Here is a 20971-nt window from a genome sequence, read left to right as displayed (position 1 = left end):
GGTTGCTGACATTGAGGCTTGCGAGGGTATGACACAATGCGAGGGAATCCCATCGCAAAACATGAAACGTATTTAAACTTTGCGAGCCGACTGAAATTGATCTGCCGGTCCTGTAAAATCACATCGCTATTGATAGCATCGGGCAGTGTGTCCAGGTCTTAAGAAGAAAGATATCTGCATTCGCTATCAGTCAGAAATATCCGACTGCGACTGACTCCAGTGAAATTTGACTGACGACTCTGACTTATCGGTGGCTTTGCGGTCTAGGATATGTCATACAGGGAGGTGGCTTGCTAAGGCTGGTTGCATACTTGAGGTGAATTCGACGTTATATTTGACTGTCTGTGAAATTTGGTACAAACATTCATTAGCATGAAATCTGGAGAGTAACGAAGTCTAGGTCATGGTGACCCAATTATTCATGAGTTCTGGCTTGTGATGGGCTGGCTAAATGAATACTATCTTGCCAGCCTCCTGAACTTTACATTTTGTAAGTTATTTAACATGTTGTGAATGTGGATCATGGTATTTCCATATCTACCATGAATATCATATTTATATCTTATATTATATGTTAAAGTCCATATGTCACCTATTTCACATTACAATCTGATTTATATTTTATTAAACTACACTATAATGGTATTCTAAAAATATATATATCATTTATACTTTTGCGCTGTAACTGTAAGAAATTTACAATCGTAAAGCTTGTTTTGAGAGCTTCCGCCAAAAAGCCCTGATTTCAGATCTTGACATCTGTGACATCTCTAGTGGAAAACACTAACCATAAACCATAAACATGCATGCATATGTCTATGGCATAAACAAAACGATCATACATACAGGCCTATTTCGCGATGGTTAAAAATACATTTCTCCTCAGTGCACAAAAGAGTCTGTCAGTGCACAATGCAATGATCACTTCATACAACACGTAACACAGAGACTAAAACTTTTGTTTGTTGGTTTCTAGCAGATGTCAGTTGTTGTTGTTGTTATTATTATTATCAAAATTATTATTATGCAATATACCGTTATCAAATAAACTCTGTGGCCCAAAACTACCCAAAGAAAATAAACATGAGCACGGCTTTCATATTGCTGACTTACTAAAAACAATAACGTCAGAGTACTATAAACCAGTTCAAACACATTGCGCGCTCAAGATTTCTGATGCAGAAATCAAAAGAATGAATCCACTCATCCAGCTTTTTTAGGTAAGCTTTCGATTTTCAATGTTATCTTTTAAGGTAATGTTCATATGCACATTACTGGGTAAGGTAAGGGTGTCTGCCAAGAAATAAATGAAATTTATAATTAAAGTTCGGGAGGAGGGTCAGACACCAATCTCCGCATCACCAAATTGAATCATTCAATTTACACATTAGCTAATTTAAATTGTTAGCACTATAAATACCCTCTTCACTTATCTCTCAGTTGCGTTTTGATTTCATCGTAACCCACCACCTCCCCATCTCCACCTTTCTTAACAGTTTTTATGTTTTATCAAATGGGGGTCTCAGCCTCGTCCAGTTGGCCAGGCAGCGAACCCTCAAACCAAGTTTAGGTTTGATGCCAAATGAATGTGTATATACAGCATACTTTTCTGTTAAATCGCATACTCCGCATTCTCTACAATAAATATTTGTACTAAAACATTTTGTGATTGGTGTTTGTCCCGAACTACTGAATAATAATTACGTGCAGTTCACAAGGAGGTTAGCCTATTTAATTTCAGTAAATCGGGGAAAGCATACGTGTTTATTTCATGAATGAAGTTGAAGAGATATACGTGACCATGCAAGTCATCTCGGCCCTGTAATATAAACAATGCTTTATTTTTTAAGTGGATGGGAAATGGTATTTTCCGGAATTTGATAGTTTTACGTTTCTCGGTGCCATAAAATCGATCATGGAGATTCAATTTCTTGCTCATTGTGAAAGTAAACCAAGTACGACCCCAAATTATGTTCTATGTGAGATATGAACTTTAACTGCTTATCAGATATAACTCAGATATTTTATAGACCTTCTTTAACTCTGTTCTTAATGGCTTGTGATTATTTATGTTACTGAAGTTTAATTCTTGAATTGTTTGTTTGAATTTGTTCAAGTCCTTCTATTGAAATTTGTTTGAGAAAGGTATTATACTGTGTCCATGTCGATCACACCCAGGGAGAAAAACGTTTATGGTAATTTGTATAAAACTATTTAAAGCACGCAGCAAGACTGTGTCAAGATATGTTGATTCAATGATCCAAACAAAATTTGCATAAATACTCTGCTTCCTCATTTTCTTACTATTTTAGTTGATTCAGTGTGTGCTATTACATTTTGAGACAACGTATTTAATCATATGCAAATCCTGTTGTATTAGATTAAATGAGATGGAACTGACAAAACACTGGACTGAAATTATATTATGCTTTAAAAAAACAAAAACAAGCAGGATGCAATATTCATTTTTATTTGAAGCACTCAAGGTTATCTACAAATTATCAGTAGAGCTTTTGTCTGAAGCCTGCAGCCACGGAAACAATCAGGATGCACAAAACCCATGACACGAAATTCAGTAGGCACAGTTTGGAAAGGAGCCAGCACTTCATGGACAGTCAAGTTTTGAAAGAAGTATGAAGATTAATTGTAAAAAAAAGCTACAGTCGGCACACCCAAGGTCAACACATTGATGTGTCTGCCTGCTAACCCACACAAAGGAGAGCACAAAACAGTCTTGCATAATACCAGAATGATCAATCGCTTACCAAATTATAATGATGCAAGCAGTGCCACTTTTAATCAGTTGCTGGCTGGCGTAATGCTTTCAAGCAGAGACTGGTAAGAAACAGACTTGTACGGTTTAAAAAATTCCATTTTGTTTTACACCCGTCTCTTGCCTTTGTGCTCACAGAGCATTCCTTGTTTTCGTGTTTAATATTTTCAGCCAACATTCCAATGCAGGAACAGAGCCCAATAATGCCATCCCAGTTTTCTGTCAGATATTTCATAACCTTTCTCATAACAGAGCCTGGTACAAGATGGCCTTAACAGAGAGCAATGCTCAGGAAGTGAAAGGGGAAGGAGATGATCAGTATGCCATGTAGATTTTGATCAGCCAACAGAAACAAGATCCAGATGGTTTCATGACATTGAGTCTAGAAGGGAGACTGAGACTACTCCTCTTCCTAATTTAAAATAAATAAAATGGCCTAAGAGTGTAGCCAGATGCCAGCATTCACTTCCACAATATCCCTTTGCAAGTGCTGCAGAAGTGGATGGAGCAGATATGGTTACATATTCTCCACTGAGAGAATCTGTAAACTCCAGCAGTGGTTCCATCACTTGTGCTATATATTGTAAGACTGTAATCGATCTATCATCTGGCATTAAATGCCAGTTTTTGCGGTCCTGTGCCAGGGTGGCAGAGATTGCCTGCTGCTGCTCAATAAATCTGATGACCACTGATGTAGTTGACCCCCATCCTGCAAAAATATCAAAACCCTTTTAATCAAAAACACACCACACATTTAAATATGCAAGATTTTAATACAAGTGTTTCTATTTATAATAATTATCTAATTGAGATACATGACTAGAACATAAAAACAAGTTTAGACTGAGTTGCAATTTAATTTATGAAATAAAAATAATGTTACAGTATTTGTAGTACTCATGTCTGTAGTTTTTAAAATAAAGAAACAACCAGAGAAAAAAGGTTGTGGCTAATATTAAGCGTTTGCCATAAGGTTGTTGTTTTTTTTTTGCATTGAGATAATTGCAATTCCATTTAATGTTTGTTCAAAAACTGTCAATGTTAACTAGGCAAAATGATTACTTTTCTAGTTTAGAGTGAGCTACATATTTTTGTTTTACATGTAACAATAATTGTGTTTTAATGTTAGAAAACCAGTCCTGCTTTGCCAGTGTAAAATTTAGGATCAAAATGAAACTGTGACGTAAAGTTAAAAGCAAGCAATACTGTTTAAAATCAACACTTGCATATATCAACTTATGGTCTGAAAGCCCAGGTTTCTGTTACTCCTTCAGGTTCAATTTCTTCTTCTAGCTTCAATGAAAATGACCAACGACAAGATGGCACACTCGAACAGCTCTCTGTACCGAGTCAATTTTAAGTCCATTGTTTACTGCCAAACATAAATTGTGGCCAAAACAACTCAGCCTTTGAACCTCCATATCTCAAAACGCCTTCACATAGTTGCTCCCGTTGTCTGTTAAAACACACACAAATTACACGAAATCCAGGTTTCTCAACCACTTGGAATGGCTGCATATCTTTGCACATAAAACAAGCGATGGCATTTGTAATGTCACAGTGTTTCGGGTGATCCTTGCTATATTTTGATTTACGTTCTAGAAACTCAGTTAATGTTATGTTTGAGCTTCTCTGTTCAGACTTAGATTTTACTCTGTCTCCGTCATATTTTGGTCACGCAGAAGCACGTGAATATGAATCTGGATGGTGATCTTTTAGATGGGTGAAGAGATTAGTGGTATTCCCTTTGGAAGTTACTGTTTTCCGACACTGCCTACAGACGGGCTTATTACCTTGCTGATCACTCTCTGTCACTCCAAACAACTGCCACACAGGACTGATGCTGTTTTTTTTTTTTCTAAAATCTTTTTAGCTGGTTCAGGGTTTTCTGCAGCTGTCATTGCCATTGGCTTTAAACGTTCCCCTTACTCAGTAAGGCTTACTGCACATGTTGCAGTGTCCCGTCTTACGCCTCACTGGGACAGTTCAGTGCTGCTTGCTGCTTACTGCTTCAATGAACAGGTGCGCTGTTTCCCACAAACACATAATTGGGTAATGGATGATAATATGATTATCGATTTAATCATTTTTCAAAGCAATAAAATAATCGATAGTCACAATAATCGATTATTGTTCCAACCGTATGAGGAAGTATAATTGGACGTTCTAATTGTGGGGGTGGGGGGGGGGGGGTGGTGACTCATATTTGAGTCTCTAATAATAGTCATATAATTAGACTCAAATATGAAATAATGTTTTGTTTTGCTGTTTAACCACCAAACTGACCCTTGCTGAGGGTTTTCGTGTGAATCATTTACCTGAAATTGACTTGACATGACCTTTTCAGTTTTGTACAGTAGTGTTTTCCAGCTACAGCTTCAGTTTTGGTGTACCATTTATGTGTGCATTATGCTGTCACTTCAAATGCTTGTATCACATAAACTGTTTTTGTGTTATTGCAAAGATTGTACTTCTACTTTGTGGTTGTATAACTTAATGACTTCAGGATGGGAGAAGTTTGATCGTGGGTACAGGAAAAACTCTTTGTTATAAATTATCAGTTGTTAAATAATAATGTACTTCGTCACTGCGCACAGCATTTCAAAAACTTAATGATAAGTTATTAAAAAATACTTGGACTACAACCACTACTTTTCTGTTTAAATTATTTGGCAGGTAAAGAAGTTGTGAGCATGATTGTGGTTGTACCCTTATGCAGGTTTACCACAGTAGTTTTGCACAGTAGTTTTGCACTTTTACCATGCTTTTCCCATAAATGTACTATGCATTTGCCATAGTTTACTCTGGTTTGCCAGTATGTATGTGCTTTACCATATCTGCCTATGCTTCACCATGCTTCCGCTGTGCTTTATTACACTTTACTATGCTTGTACTATGGGGAACTTTTATAAGGGTAGCACCATTTAGATGTAGGCTTCATAGAATATATAGCAGCAGTACCTTCCTCTTAAAGTAATTGACATTTCTGTTTTCTTTTCTCTTTAGCCTTGATCAAGTACATTCGTCCAGTGTTTGTGTCCCGTTCAGATCAGGATTCCCGGAAAAAAACAGTTGAAGAGATAAAGAGGAGAGCCCATTCAGAAGGAAAATGGCCTCAGGTATGGTATGGTCCAAATATACCAGCTGACACACAGAGTTTAGATAAATTACATCTATTAAATGCAGTGTATTGATTTTGGAAACTCCACCCTCTCAATGGAGTTGGAGGCTAGTGTATTCTATAAAAGTCTGCCCTTGAATTTGTTGAAGGGAGACACTGGTTATTTTGAGCAAATCAGGACTTTAAGACTCTTGTTCAGTGGAAAGCAGAATGCACCACTGCTTATACATCTTATGAAAAAAGTTGCTTCTGAACTTTGGGAGTTTAAAAATGAAACACTAATAATTTGACAACACACCACCTCGACCCAGTGTGTTTGTACTGCAAATGGGCAGCAGTGTGGAGTAGTGGTAAGGGTCGTGGGTTCAATCCCAGGTGGGGGACACTGCTGCTGTACCCTTGAGCAAGGTACTTTACCTAGATTGCTCCAGTAAAAACCCAACTGTATAAATGGGTAATTGTATGTAAACATAATGTGATATCTTGTAACAATTGTAAGTCACCCTGGATAAGGGTGTCTGCTAAGAAATACATAATCTCCTCCTGTTACGATTGTGTATCCTCCTGTATTACTGGCAGAAATGCATCTAACTGGTCTTTTGTTTTATTATTCCAGATAATGATATTCCCTGAGGGAACTTGCACCAACAGGTCCTGTCTGATCACATTCAAGCCTGGTATGTATATTGCAGCTTTCTGCTGAAACAGCAGATTGGCAAAAGCAACAGCCTAGTGTGGTATCTCTATGAACTCATCCAAACCGGCTTCTATGTGTTTTAGCTCAACCACTGTGTGAGGCATTATCCCTGGAACATCCTGTGTGAAAGAACTTGGTGATCTAATTCTTGGAGCACATTCAAACAGCCACCCAGACACTACTTTTAGTTATTTCTTGGATGATTATTATTATTATTATTATTATTATTATTATTATTATTATTATTATTATTATTATTTCCTTCTCTCACAGCTTGTAGTGGAGCTGAGCTCACAATTATATGTGTTGGAGTCAATACATAGTTTCACTGCACTAAGTACCACTCTTGTGTTGCTTGTGCTGCTACTCTGCATTTATACCACATATAAATTATACCACCTGCGTTATAGACTCCCATCTATTTTAGTAGGGATGCATTTATGTCATACACAATATTTGTTACACCTCCGCACCTGCCTGTGTGTGTGACCCTGGCATCTTTCGTGACGGTAGCATTATTTATTCAGTGTAATTTTGTTTTTGTTTTTAAATGGATTGCAGTTATATCAGATGATCTAATTGAGATGGTTTTGTTGAATGACTTTGCTTGATCTTTGTAGCCATTCATTTGTTCATTTAACCATGTTTTCTGTTATGCAAAGGAAAGTTACATGTGTGGCTAACTGGTTATGATTCTTCAGGAAGCGCTTTGCATTTCTGTGCATACAATTTCAAGAAATATGGAATGAAATTACACCAGAGACTTTGAGAAAGTTCACAGACACAATGCCAAGCTGTTATTGATGCCAAAGATGGCCGTACTAAATATTAGCATTAAAGACTGTGACAGGCGTCTGCCGTGTGGGTGCGTGCATTCACTGCTGAGTGATGGGCTGGAGATCGAGACGGAGGTTGTAGTTGATACGCACCACAGGCGAACAGGTTTTATTTACAGAGACACAGACTACAGCTCACATGACACCACCAGCAATGGTAGCGCACTGAGGACATATAGTTGGAACAACAAGCAGTGTGTTCTTGGCGAGTATTCTTGTCTGGATTGTACAGTTTTTCTGTACGATTTTGTTACTGCTCGGTGCCGAATTGAAATATGAACTTTTAACACATTCTCATTGGATGCTTGTAGAGCCCCTGGTATCCACTCTCATAATTAAAGCAGTATTTTTTTTGAAACACTGTTTTGACTGTTTGGTATTTACTATTCAAACTCAAAATTTATGTTCCACAAAAAAGTCTTCATATACTTTGCCAGAATTTGTACTTGAGCATTTATGATGCCCAAAGAACACTGAGAACACGACCTCAGCCATGATCACACACAGGAGGCAGGCTTTCCCAGGAGCTTCAGGTACTTCATTAATTAATTACAATAATACACACTATTTACAATATACATTTACACAAAAAACCCTGTTCATGTGCAGGGCTCCTGCCCTGCCGCAGACCCTTTCAGACATACCTGTAGCTGTGTTTTTAGTTTTGTATTAGTTTAAATAAGATGAGTTTGCAAAAATGTATAACCTAAGTTCTGTAGTAAATTAATATTTTATTTTGTGTGACAAATCTTGAGGTATTCTGTTAAATTTTCACACTACTGTATGTGTCTTGCTTGGGTTATGCAAGAACCGGAGCCTCACTTTACCTTGGCTGCTTCCAGAGTTTACAATAAGTGTTCCTCATTGATGTTTTCTATACACTTGGTTCACCAGAGGCCTCTTACCTTTGTGTTTATAAGCACACAGTAAAAATGTATTCCAGTATTTGACAAGCAGTTCAAATCTAATTGGATTGCTTTCAGTAGCTGACTGAAATGGTAGATAATGGAAATTATTGAGCATCCCTCTAAGGTAGTATTTATATAATTTTATTGCCATATTACTTTTAAAAGCCTCATAAACCATTTTACACATAACTGCAGTGTTCCTCTACCGTTAAAAGTATGCTCCCTGTGACCTTGACATCCCATAATATGGCTGATATCATGCAGTAATGAGAATTTTGTGTTTCTTGATAAGAGACCAAAGTGTTTGAGATGCATTCTTTACACTTGGGGGTGAACTATGCATGACTACTGCTGCTGCAGTCACTTACACTAGGACCTCGGTTTTACGTCTCATCCAAATTGAATTTGGATTCTAGCTTACTCTGACATGCAAATAAGGAAATTTATTCATTCACTGAAAAACATTTCACAGGTAATTATAATGTAGTCCCTTGCCTTAGAGTATTTACTCTTAGATAACGTACGTGTTTCATATCGATAACCTCTACAAAGTCCAGGCCCTACATATCCACATATGAATTTGAGGACCTTCTTGAATTTGCATTTTTAAAAATGTTATTTTTGAGTATACATGAGAACTGGACTAAACGTATTTATTTATTTTTACATAAATTTATACAGTACACTACCTCAAACTGGGACCTAGGAGTCCTGTGAGGTTCCAACATGATTTCGGACGACTGAAAGGGCTAATACAGAATTTCCCCGGTCCAGTGATTTTAACAGGAAATATTAACTACAGTAGGTACAGCAGAGACAAACCGAGCCTCCGGAAGCTTTGCTGCTGTATGCTGGCAAATTTTTATTTATTTCATTGTCACAAGGATTTTATTCATTATATGTGGCATTTAATTGGGTTTTTGAAATATGTTATATGGGAATACAAATGTGCATGCAAGATCTGTTTGGCAGTATTGTTTAATTAGGTAGTGTTGTCTTTTTGTCTATATCTTTGTCTTGTTCTTCAGCATTTTAAAGGTTTTTAGTTTCAAAGTATCCTTCTCACATATGTATTCTTCCTTTCGCATCACGAATGATAATGCGTGGTGTTGATATGTTTTGTAAATCAGTATACTTTGCCAATTTCTTTTGTTATTGAAACAACTGATCCTTCTGTTATCCTAAATGCAGTTTCCTTGTACAATCTGTATTTATATGGTCTATAGGCTAGATTTTGTGAGCCTTCTTTAACATTTTTACTGTTTTGTGTTGGTGAAATAATACTGTTCTTTTTGTTATGTACATTCAGTTTAACATGTTTTTGTCACAGTGCTTTAGGTCCAAGTTAACAGTTGGACTCTGAGTTTGGATGCTTACATTTCTACCCCTGAAATCCATGAATGATTGTAGTTGGGGGGGGTTTGTTTCCCACAGCGGACACACTTTTTGGGAGTGGATAATGTGGAACTTGCAAGCACAAAACTTTTTTCCAGTAATACTAATATTAGGTGTCCATCCTAACTGTTTTACTGCATCTTTATAAATGCTTCTTTCTTTTTAAGAAAACAAATGTGAAGGTGCCGACATAAATGCATCTTATCGTTGGTGGTTTTCCCAGAATATGGAATTTTAATAAGCTTTACTTGTAAATATTCTTTCAGTTTCAGGCCAAGATCAGCCTAATGTACCGATTGAATTTCAGAAAAGGGAAAAGGGAACATTATAGTATTGTTATGTTTCGGTTGTTGTTACAGATTTCCTTCTTGATATCTTTTTTGTTTTGTTTAATATTCTTGCCTTTTTATCTATTATTTCAGCTTTCACTATTTATCATACTTACTAACTGTTCCAGCAAAAGAAAAAAAAAAAAAACACCAGGTCTGAGATTGAATTTCGAAAGTGAGTGGTTAGTAAAGTTACCACAAGGGGTGATACAATTTCTATCACCTCTCAAACCGATTTTGCATTCCTTGCTCACATTTCCCATAATTGCAGAGGGGTCAGAAATTACAGTTGCACAAACCTAGTGCCACTCCCTCACTTCTTAAAGCTGAATTTTTGGTCTTTTGAGCAGCAAACCCTGTTTTTGAAAAGGACGTTAATTAATGTGCTTGATAAACAAGCTAAGCACTCGAGAATTATATTGAACATGTCTAATAGAATATTAAATGGGTATGAAATCAAATATTTCCAGAATGTAGATGGTGTAAAGTACAGGGAGGTTAGGGAATGCAGGGAAGCAAAGGCTGGTTAATTTCTAGGTTTTTTTTTTAATTAAAAATTGGACACATCAGGTCCAAACTGCTGTAAAACAACATTGAGATGAATCGGTATCAGTACAGTTTTAAAATAAAATAATAAAATAAATAACAAATGTATTATTGAAATCCGAGATTCTTGTAATTGTGTAACTGGTTATGCAACCCTCAAGGGTGTTTTAGGGCCGCACATGTGGCCGTTAGGCGAGCTCAGGGTCCCACCCCTGGTGTCTTGAAGTGTCAGAATGGGAAGGGATTCTATAGTATTGTATTTGTTCAAATTTAAGAGTACAGTACCACCCACAGTATAAATATTGCATATCTCCTTGTAGAACAGGTTTGTGTGTACATACAACACAGCTGACTTTTCTGAACATGTCAGGCTTAAAGAAACACACACTTTAAAGGATGTCTAGTTTTCTAAATACACTAAATACCTGTATGCATTAAATGCTGATTTAACATATGATGTACAATACAAGAACGTGGATACCTAATGACAAGCGCCAGTTGTAGGTTTATCATATATCTAAATGTACTCCACCTGGCCTGCAGCAGTTGTTTTAATGTGAAGAGTGTTTGTTTCATGATAACAGAGCCCAAAATATCACAGGTTAGCACTTTTGTGGATTAAAGTTGTTAAAACTACTTACAGTAGCAAATGGACTCTGAGGCTTTTCAAAAGGCTGTTGTGATGTTTTATTTTTTTTGTATAGCTCATAATTATTAATTAATTTATTAATACATTTTAAAAGTAAAAGCAATCATTTGAATTACAATTCTGCCCCTTGGTGTTAACAAATCTTTTCTTCAAAGTCTTCCTTACACTGCTATAAAGTGCAGTTTCACTAATTAAAACAAAAAAAGATTTGTGTGTTTATTCTGTGTTTGACAGGTTTTGTTCTGATAGTATTGATTAAAATATTCTTTCTTTATTGTAATATAATACATAAGGTATATTATGATTGTATTTGAAGCAACTTTGCATTTTACTGTGCTATATGTTTGTGGCAAAGTGCCCCACCTGTGTATGTTATATGTTACGTGTTGTGTGTAAATGTTGGTGTATAAGCATTGGTACACGGGATATAAGCGGGTCTGTGTTTCACGTGTGTGTAAATTGTGTATTTGTATTTAGGCACGGGGATGGCACATCACATCACGTGCAAGTAAAAAGTAATAATATGTGAGCACGGGGAATTGCACTTTAATTAATTCACGTGCAGTTGTACCGAGATTCCAATTGAATGATTGACTAGCAATCGAGTCTTGGTACAACTGCATAAAAGCTGCATGTTTTCACTCACTGGGGGTTGGGTGTTCGAGAGTGGAGAACGGGTGAGAGAGAAGGAGAACGCAAAAGTGAAGTAAAATAATAATCTAGAAGTGTTTGTACTCACCGTGTTTGTTTGTCTCTCCGTGCACCGTTTGTTAAGTGTTTAGTACGTTTTGTTTGTCTATTTATTTTGGCGCAAGTGCCGTGTCCCGTGTTTTTGTGTTCAAACCTTTTATTTTCTGTTCTGTCTGTTTATTAAATGCTGAGCAGGATCACGCGCTCAGCTTAACCAAAACTCCAAGTCTCTGTGTGTTACTTCCTGGCTCTGGTCTGACACCACCCACTCCTGCTGTCTTTGTGACAATGTTCTATAATTGTTTTCTTTTCAAAGTTCTGCAACACTGTGTGAATACAATACTAAGGTGTGTGTACTAGAAGGAACAACATGTTGACTGTGTTACCTTTTATACATAAATACTGTATTTACTTACTCCAGTTATGGGCTGAGGCACTGTTATAACAAAAGTAATCGTTTCACAGTAGACATTTTCAAAAGATTTAATTTTGCTAACAAGTGGTTTTTTTTTTTTTTTTTGGTCTTCAGGGGCATTTATTCCTGCAGTCCCTGTGCAGCCTGTGGTGCTCCGTTACCCCAACAAAATGGTAAGAGTCTCCCCAGAGTACAAACTGCAGAGCAAGTCCACACAAGATTTATTAAAGGGACAACGCAGATTTACAGGGCTTGCTGTTTTCAATAGACAGGTGGAACAGAAAAATAAGAATGCTGGACTAGGTCACGCCAGGAGATTTCACTTTCTCAGCCAGGCGAGAGCGATTGGCGTGTTTTTGCAGATGTTGCTGGTGTGAATAACACTGACACTATAAACACACTTTGCAGGCGACATGCACGTACCTGTACTCTGCAGTGGAGGAGCAAGAATTGTGATAAAGTAACCAATTAGCAATAGGTTCTACATTTTAGAGATAAATTGATTAGTCACGACCACATGCTAAATATGTATTTGAAACTAATGTAACATGCAAACCCTAACTAAGTTTAATTGATTCAATACCATAACCATTATACTGTGTTACAGTATATCTAATCGACACTCCCTTGTGTTTGTTAAAAAGATAGCTACTTTAGCTATCTTTAGATTTAGAGGTGTGCTGTTGAATTTGGTGGAGTAGCTGCAGCAAAGCTATTTCCATTTTGTATACATTGCACAAGAAAACAAAGTAAACCTATTGGATAAGATATAACAGATTCAGTTTTTATTCGCATGATGTCCCTTTTAAAATGATAATGAGCTGACTCAGTTTCTTAATTAAACTCCGATAACCCTATAATAAAAAATGCAGTACATTAGATTAACACAATCATCCGTGAATGATAGTTGTAACGGATAATATAAGAAACAAGATAGGGAAAGAAACTCACAGAAATCAGTTTCTCAAAATTTTGAAATGTTGCAGTTACAGTTGTAGTCAAAAGTTTACATACCCCCAATGGTCGAGTATTGCATGGTGAAGGTCTCAATGGTCGCAGGCCAAAGAAAAAGCCACTCTTAGGAAAGCGTCACAAGGACAGTCACTTTAAAGTTTGCAAAATGGCATTTGAACGCTTGATATGAGTTCTGTCAAAGGTTTTGTGGAGTAATGAAACAAAAATCAAGCTATTTGGTCACGCTGATAGTCGTTACGTTTGGAGAAAGACTGGTGAGGCATACAAAGAAAAGAACACCATACCTACTGTCAAGCATGTAGGTGGTAATATCCTTCAATGGGGCTGTTTTTCCACTAATGGCAAAGGAAATTTAGTTCCAATACATGGTAAAATGGATTCCATAGCATACCAAAAGATATTGTCCAATCACCTGAAACCCTCCGCTACAATACTTGGTTTAAAGCGCAACTGGACGTTCCAACACAACAACGATCCAAAGCACACATCAAAATCTACTTCAGAATGGTTAAAGAAAAATAAAATGAACGTTCTGGAATGGCCAAGTCAAAGTCCCGATCTAAATCAGATTGAGAATCTTTGGTATGTGTTGAAGGCAGCTGCGCACAAGAGAAGTCCTCAGAATTTGAATGAACTAGAACAATTTTGAGTTGAAGAATGGTCAAAAATCACTAAAGAATCATGCCAAAAGCTCATTGACAAATATCCTAATCATTTAAGAGGTTGTTATAAGGTGCCTCAGCTAACTATTAATTTCATTTTCTTTGTCAGGTTATGAATACTTTTACATTAGCAAAAAAAAATAAAAAAATGCTGAAATAAATAATTGTACACATCTATTTCTTGTAACTTTTTTTCCCTCATCCATAAAAGCAAAACTATCTCTCATTCAGTGCTTTTTGCTAAATAACTCTACTGTTTTCTCTAGTCTTTTTCAACAGATTAGGAAGTAAAACACATTACGCAGCTCAGCAATCTCAGTTTCGAGGGAGACTGTTGCTTTTCTCATGAGGGGGAAATAGTTTAGTCGATTTTTATATTTTGCAGGACAGCCTAATCATTTTAAATGAAAATTTGAAAAGCTTTTTCTTCAAAATGTGTTGTTTTCAAGAACTAAACCGATATTACTCCAATAATCACAATGTTCAAAAATAGATAATTTCTTCTACGCTGTTAAGTCCTTTGAAAAAGCTTTCTTTGCTCGTTTTACCTGAAATAACCTTCCTGCCAAAATAAACTCACACTTTTAGGGATTGATCAATTCAAAAGAATCCTGCAACTATTTTTAATTCCATTCCATAGTGCTTGTGTTTATTTAACACGTATTATAATATATGCTTGTAGTGTCAGTGGCTGTAAAATGTAAGCTGCCTGTAATAAATATATAGAGACACACATTTGGTTCAAATAATGAAAAGCAGCAAAAATGCATTGACAATGACCAGCCCTATTAATGAAATTCATACAAATAATTCCTGCATGGAAAGAAGCCACCTTGAAAAGTTGTCCCCGAAATGATTTTGGTGAAAGTGTTTATACACAGATCTTCCTGTTTTTTTAATTTCAGGATACAATCACATGGACATGGCAGGGGCCTGGAGCGTAAGTACATGTTTCCATGATCATTTATCATCATCAAAACTGAGCTTGAAGCACAAAACTAGGCTCTTTAGGTGATGCCTAAGGCAGTGGTTTTCAAACTTTTTAGGTTCCATACCCCTTCCATACCCCTTTCCAAATAATTAGTTAACTACAGTGCAAATGCACCAATTAAAAATGCTATGTAAAATTATTTGAAAATCCAGACTCCAACAAGTATGCCGAAACGTGTCCAAAAACAGGTTGTGCTTCTGAAAAACAAAACTCAAAATCAAAAAGCAATTCTTAACAAGACACATTTCTTCCAACAAATGCAGAAGTGTAGCGAGAGAACAGTTTTTTTTTTTTTAAATTGAACTCATATTTTATCGTTGAACTCTTGAGCTGAGGCAATGTAAAATGCTATGTGTTTGTGCAGTATCGAATAAACACATTGTTTTGAAGTGAATATTTCCAAAAGCTAATTTTGTTGAAAGTAGAAAGGGGATATTTATATCAGGCAGTCAAAAAGTACTTTTAGCAAAATGCTTACATGTTAGTGTTTAGTGCAGTAGTCTGTTCGTGTTAATCAGCTGTAAGACAATTAAAATGAGTTGATGGGCGCATGCTGTATGATAATTAATAGGTCTGGAGTAGGGAATCCAATTCCGGACACTTTTCCCAATCCCAGGATTTAGGGATTGATTTTTTTTATTAATCCTGCGATTTCCATTTTTGTAATAAAAATAATATCGTGCTTTCGCTTTTATTTATAATTACCAGTGTGGAGACGTAGGGTAATGCACTCACACGACAAATGAGTTTTTCAACAAATTAATTAATAATGAAAAAACACATACTAAACACATTCTGTCGCTCCAGCGCAGAACAAGTAATTTCACAGGAGGCCCAGCTGCCAGCTCAACTCCAGTAATAGGCCTACTGTTATTTAAAAACGTAAACATACGCCTGTGGTCTTATTTGGAAATGAGGTTCAACATTGTTGATTCGATTGCTAAGTCGCACAGTACTACAACCTGGTAAAAAAAATAAAATAAATACATTGTCTGCCATTACACGATTTTTCTTGCATACCCCCTGACGAGAGCTTGCATGTATAGAATACTTGAGAAACTGTTTACTGGTACTATAGATTCTAACATTTTGTAGATGAACTGCAGAATAACTTGTCAAGTTAGCAACCTCATAGTACAAACAAAGCCCTGCACAGAATTAGTCTGGCCTCTTTCCCAGTTTGTATTTATTTTTAGAACACTGAAAAAATGTACACAAGTGATTATATAAAAGGGAGAATCTAACGTGTAGAAATTACTGTAACTGGGGCTGTAGCGTGGCTATTATGACTTTGTTTACAAAAAAGAACTGCAATGTTTATTTTATATTCTAGTCACACTAAATAGAAACTTAGGTAAGTTAAACATTTCTGGGAATCTTTATCATAGACACTGTCATTTACTTTGGCTGCATTTACACTAGGTCCATTTCAAACAGACTCGGTTGGTTCCTTTAATTTGAAATGAGCAAAGGGACTGAGTTCATTTGGATGCAAGTTTAAAGTTAGTTTTTTGGTCCTTTTCCATTTTTTTTTTTTCAGGACCGAGGTTCGTTTGTTCACAATGCAGTTTACAAGTGCACTTGGTTCATTCCTATGGTCTGTGAAGCAGATGTTGGTATCTTGAAAGATGGCAGTTATTGCTCCGGTTTTTAATAGACTGTTTTAGATAATAGCCTGTTTTTTTAGATTCCTACATGTTGCTGTGGAAGAAAGTACTGGAAGAGCACTTCACTAATTTAATTTATACATTTCTTGAACGCCTACAGTAGGAGAATAGCGCAGTATTCAGTTTAGCAATTCTGCACTGTTCTCCTACTTTTAGCATTAAACAAAGAAATATGAGAAAAGACGATATATTTTAATCTTTATGCGAGTTTTGTCCAGTTCGGATTTTGGTGTCTGATCAAATTTCTATCCGAGCTTCAGCTTCTCACAGAATGAAAAACTGGAGCTTTTTTGTTCTGCTTCAATTCACTGCCGTAGCAACTCTGAAGCCGTTAAAATAACAGTATATAATAACACAATAATAGTTTAAAAATTAAACATTGGCTGTATTTATAGCAGATCACAACAACTCCTTATCTAGTCAAAACATGTTAAATGTTCAAAAAGACAGATTCAAATAGATCAGCTATTACCATTTAAACATGTGATATACACATAATCAGATTGATTAAACAAATCCATAACATTTTTTATTTTATTTTTGAATGGCGCTAACAAATGATAAACAAATCTGCTATTAAATTGCTGAGCAAACTGATGCAAAAAAAAGTGATACAATAGCAAAGCCAGGACGATTTAACAATTTTACTGTTTGACCAGGACAAAAAATGAATGCTGAAAACTAGAACAATCCTGATTTTCATGGGATATTTTTGCTCCACTTGTTTCCTCAATATGCACTAAACCGTGCATGAAATGTTTACTTCCGAGTCAGGTTACCTTGTATAGTTAATTTCCTATGTGCAAAAGAACCAAGTCCAGCAGTTGTTCCCAATGAGGGTTTAGCAAACGAACCGAACTTGGTGTGAACCGAACGCTCTAAACAGACTTTGTCTACGCTTCATCTTACTACTGTCTTATGATTGAGTGTTTGAAGCTGTTCCTCCCTGTACAGTCACAATGCAGAAGGGCACAGAGAGGCTTAGAAGCAAACTGGTAATTATTATTATTATTATTATTATTATTATTATTTATTTCTTCGCAGACACCCTTATCCAGGGCGATTTACAGTCGTAAGCAAAAATACATTTCAATAATCACAGTACAAGTATTAATACAATTAAGAGCAAGATAAAATAAAATGACTTTGGTTCTAGCAAGTACAAGTATATGACAAAATACGATTCAATAACGGAGTAGATAACAGTGTCATATAGTTACATCAGGATATAATTAAATACAAAATACTACAGATTAAATGACACTTGACAGATTACAGTACTCTAAAGTACAGGATTAAATGCACTATAAGTAATAAGTAAATAAGTAATAAGTAAAACCTAATTTAAATAAAATGCAAATAATCGTGTCTTGTTTTAATCCCATCACAATCTCGCCTTCACCCGTCTAACTCTGTGTATTCAGGAATTAGAACATGACTATATTTGTAACCTTGTGCAAGACCGTTAAATTACTGTGTCCATTACCAGACCCTAACGTTAAGAAAGATTTGTCTCGGACTGAGTCACCAATATGGTAAACTGATCAAAATGGAAAATAAGCTGTGATGCCATGAGAATGGAATAAAATGCTATGATTCTATAAAAAAAAAAAATGTGTATATAAATAGTTGTATTGCGGTATTTAGATAGCCCTATTAAAGTGTTTCAAGATGGCTTGAAATGGCTAACTCTGACTCAAGGAATTTGACATTTCTCCTGGTTTCATTATTACAGTAAATGGCATACCCTCACCATGGATACTAGTAAACATGTATAAAGTGTTACCATAAAACCTTGCAAATAGGCGAGTGTGCTTGTGCTTGAGTATATGCTGTTTTCTTTATTAAATGCAGTTAAATTTCATATATGAACCATGTGCCTGCACTCATACAGCATAAAACCCAGGACCACAACTGCAAGACATAGAGATAGTGTCGTATGCCACTAACAAATTTGTTCAGTGACATGTCTCCTAGACACCTTATTCAGGCTATACCACAATTATGAATAAAGCCCATTATTTATTTTTTTTAAATGTATTTAAAGCTGCTTTCTCTTAAGGCTTGTTCTTTACATGTTGTAGCTCTAACTGCCCTAAAGGGTCATGATGTGGAGCTTGTGTCATCTTGAAGTACTACAGAATGTGCATTTTCATAAGTAGACACAGTACTTCATGACAAATGCTAGCCTTCATTTCCGAAGATATTCGCAGCTCAGAGGCCAAGTGACTTTATAACCACCCTGTATGATATACATTTTCTAACTATCTTTTTGTGTGTGTGTGTGTTTTTCTTTTAAGGTTTGACATTCTATGGCTTACTTTGTGCCAGTTACATAATGTTGTGGAAATTGAGGTTAGTCCAAGTTAATACAGTAACACTTTTTTTGTATGAATATTTAGTAGTTTAAGTTTTTAAGACATCTTCTACTATAAGTGGGAGATTGATTGATTGATTTTATTAAACTTAATATTCTGTAAGACAACCATGCAAAGCTTATCTTCCTAGAGAGAGAGAGAGAATGAATAAATAAATATATAAATAAACTGAAGAGCCAGTATCAGTGAGGGGAAAGTAATACAGTGCTAACGATTTCTTGAAACTCTCTAACAAAGAAAGTGTGACACAAACTACATAATAATGCTTTAATGTATTAGGGACACTGTAGCACAACTGTTCATAGCTTTTTTAGCTAAAACTAAAGACAGTATCAGGTTAAAAGGTAAAGTTACCCGCTCAATTGCAGGTCACATTCTAAACAATACAAATGCTGAAACAATATCACTGAAAGTATAATATACATTAGTGGAAGCAGTGAAATGTAAGTGTGGAGCCATGGCTTCAGGTTACAGCACACAGTTGTTTATTTGACTAAATAAGGCTAGCTTAATTTTATTACTTGGATTACATTTTTTTTTTATTCAAACTAAAATGATCACAAATACAATTGTGGGGCCAGCAATATTAAATAGTTTATTTTTTGTTTTGTTTTTGTGTTCTTACATTTTAATTGGAATTGATCAAGATATAGATACACAGGGGTCTATTGAATTAAAACAGTGGTGGATCTGAATAACACCGTAAAAGAAATGGGGGGGGGGGGAGAGACAACAAGTCTTTTGAGTGTATTTAAGATTAAGTAAAATTGCAGGCTTGGTCCTAATTTCAATATTTAAATGGTGGTGTTTTTTTCTCCTAATTGCAGTTCCTACCAGTCTATACACCCTCTGACGAGGAAAAGAAGAATCCAGCTTTATTTGCTAACAATGTCAGGTGCTTGATGGCAAAGTAAGTAAACGACACGCATGTAAAGATCAGGTTTAAAAAATGGACTTTAAAGCTCAATTTACAGAATTGCGTAAGTGGGCCTGCGTTGGATTCGATACAAATAGTGGGGAAAAAATAAGCATGTGTCAATAAATAATTTACTTTAGGTTAATAGAGACTTGTTGTTTTACCATGCTGGCACCTAAACCTATTCTTTCAAAGTCATTCCAGTAGTCTCCGGCTAAGAGAACACCCCTTGGGAAGCAAGCAAAGTGTTCTTCTAGCTGAAGTGTTCTCTAAGACCGAGTTAGCCACCAGACACAATATGAATCAATCAATCAATAAATAAATATGTATTACTTGTCATGACGCATGTGCATCAACATATGAAATGAACTGAATAAGTGAAAGAAAAGCAATAGGCAAGTGTATATCAATAATAATAAAGTAACAGACAAACTAACATTAATACAATAACTGTCAAACTAAATTAACACAGCACCACTACACATGTTAAAAAGACATGAACATTATTTAACAGAATGGAGAAGCAACTTGCCACACAGAACGGGAAACACCAAATTGCTATGCGGCTTGTGTCCGATTCAGGTTTTTTTCCCCCCCAGGACAATTTCCAACTTTTTGTACCAAGAGAAACAGTGGCATATTTTGCCGTTGGTTTACATGCCATTTTGTAGCGATGAAGTACGTTTCTGGAAAGATGTAATAAACCAATCAGTGTGCCTCAAGACACACTCGCGATGATGATTTGCTTTTGAAAAGATTGAATAAACCATTTCAATTTAAGTTTAATGATGATGAGTTATCAGGTTACAAAACAGTACTGTATCCGTTGTGAACGAATCGCTATCAGTGCCAAGAAGGTAAACTTCTTTTAAGCAAAGTTTTTGTTCTTTTAACCAGAGCATTTACAATGGGGAAAAATCTGTTTAACCACAAGTGTGTTCCCTTAGGCGAAGTGTTCTCTTAGGAGGTGTTCCCATACTACTGTAGTGCAAATGTTATGGTTTACACAGGAAACAAAGCAGA

At 36.0% G+C, this 20971-nt stretch overlaps 1 protein-coding gene across 2 annotated transcripts in view; it reads left to right on the top strand.

Annotated features, from left to right (window-relative positions):
• LOC117400551 (lysophosphatidylcholine acyltransferase 1-like) overlaps positions 1-20971 on the top strand; it is a 98711-nt gene that overhangs the window by 59673 nt on the left and 18067 nt on the right. For both annotated transcript variants that reach the window (XM_034000688.3, XM_059022948.1), the window contains exons 4-9: positions 5780-5892; positions 6511-6571; positions 12474-12532; positions 14902-14936; positions 18955-19009; positions 19860-19942. In XM_034000688.3, coding sequence (XP_033856579.1) covers positions 5780-5892; positions 6511-6571; positions 12474-12532; positions 14902-14936; positions 18955-19009; positions 19860-19942 — 406 coding nt within the window. The remainder of the gene's footprint in view (positions 1-5779; positions 5893-6510; positions 6572-12473; positions 12533-14901; positions 14937-18954; positions 19010-19859; positions 19943-20971) is intronic.

Source organism: Acipenser ruthenus, chromosome 4 (assembly GCF_902713425.1).
Source record: "Acipenser ruthenus chromosome 4, fAciRut3.2 maternal haplotype, whole genome shotgun sequence".
Taxonomy (NCBI): Eukaryota; Metazoa; Chordata; class Actinopteri; order Acipenseriformes; family Acipenseridae; genus Acipenser; species Acipenser ruthenus.
This window is presented reverse-complemented; position numbering and strand designations above follow the sequence as displayed.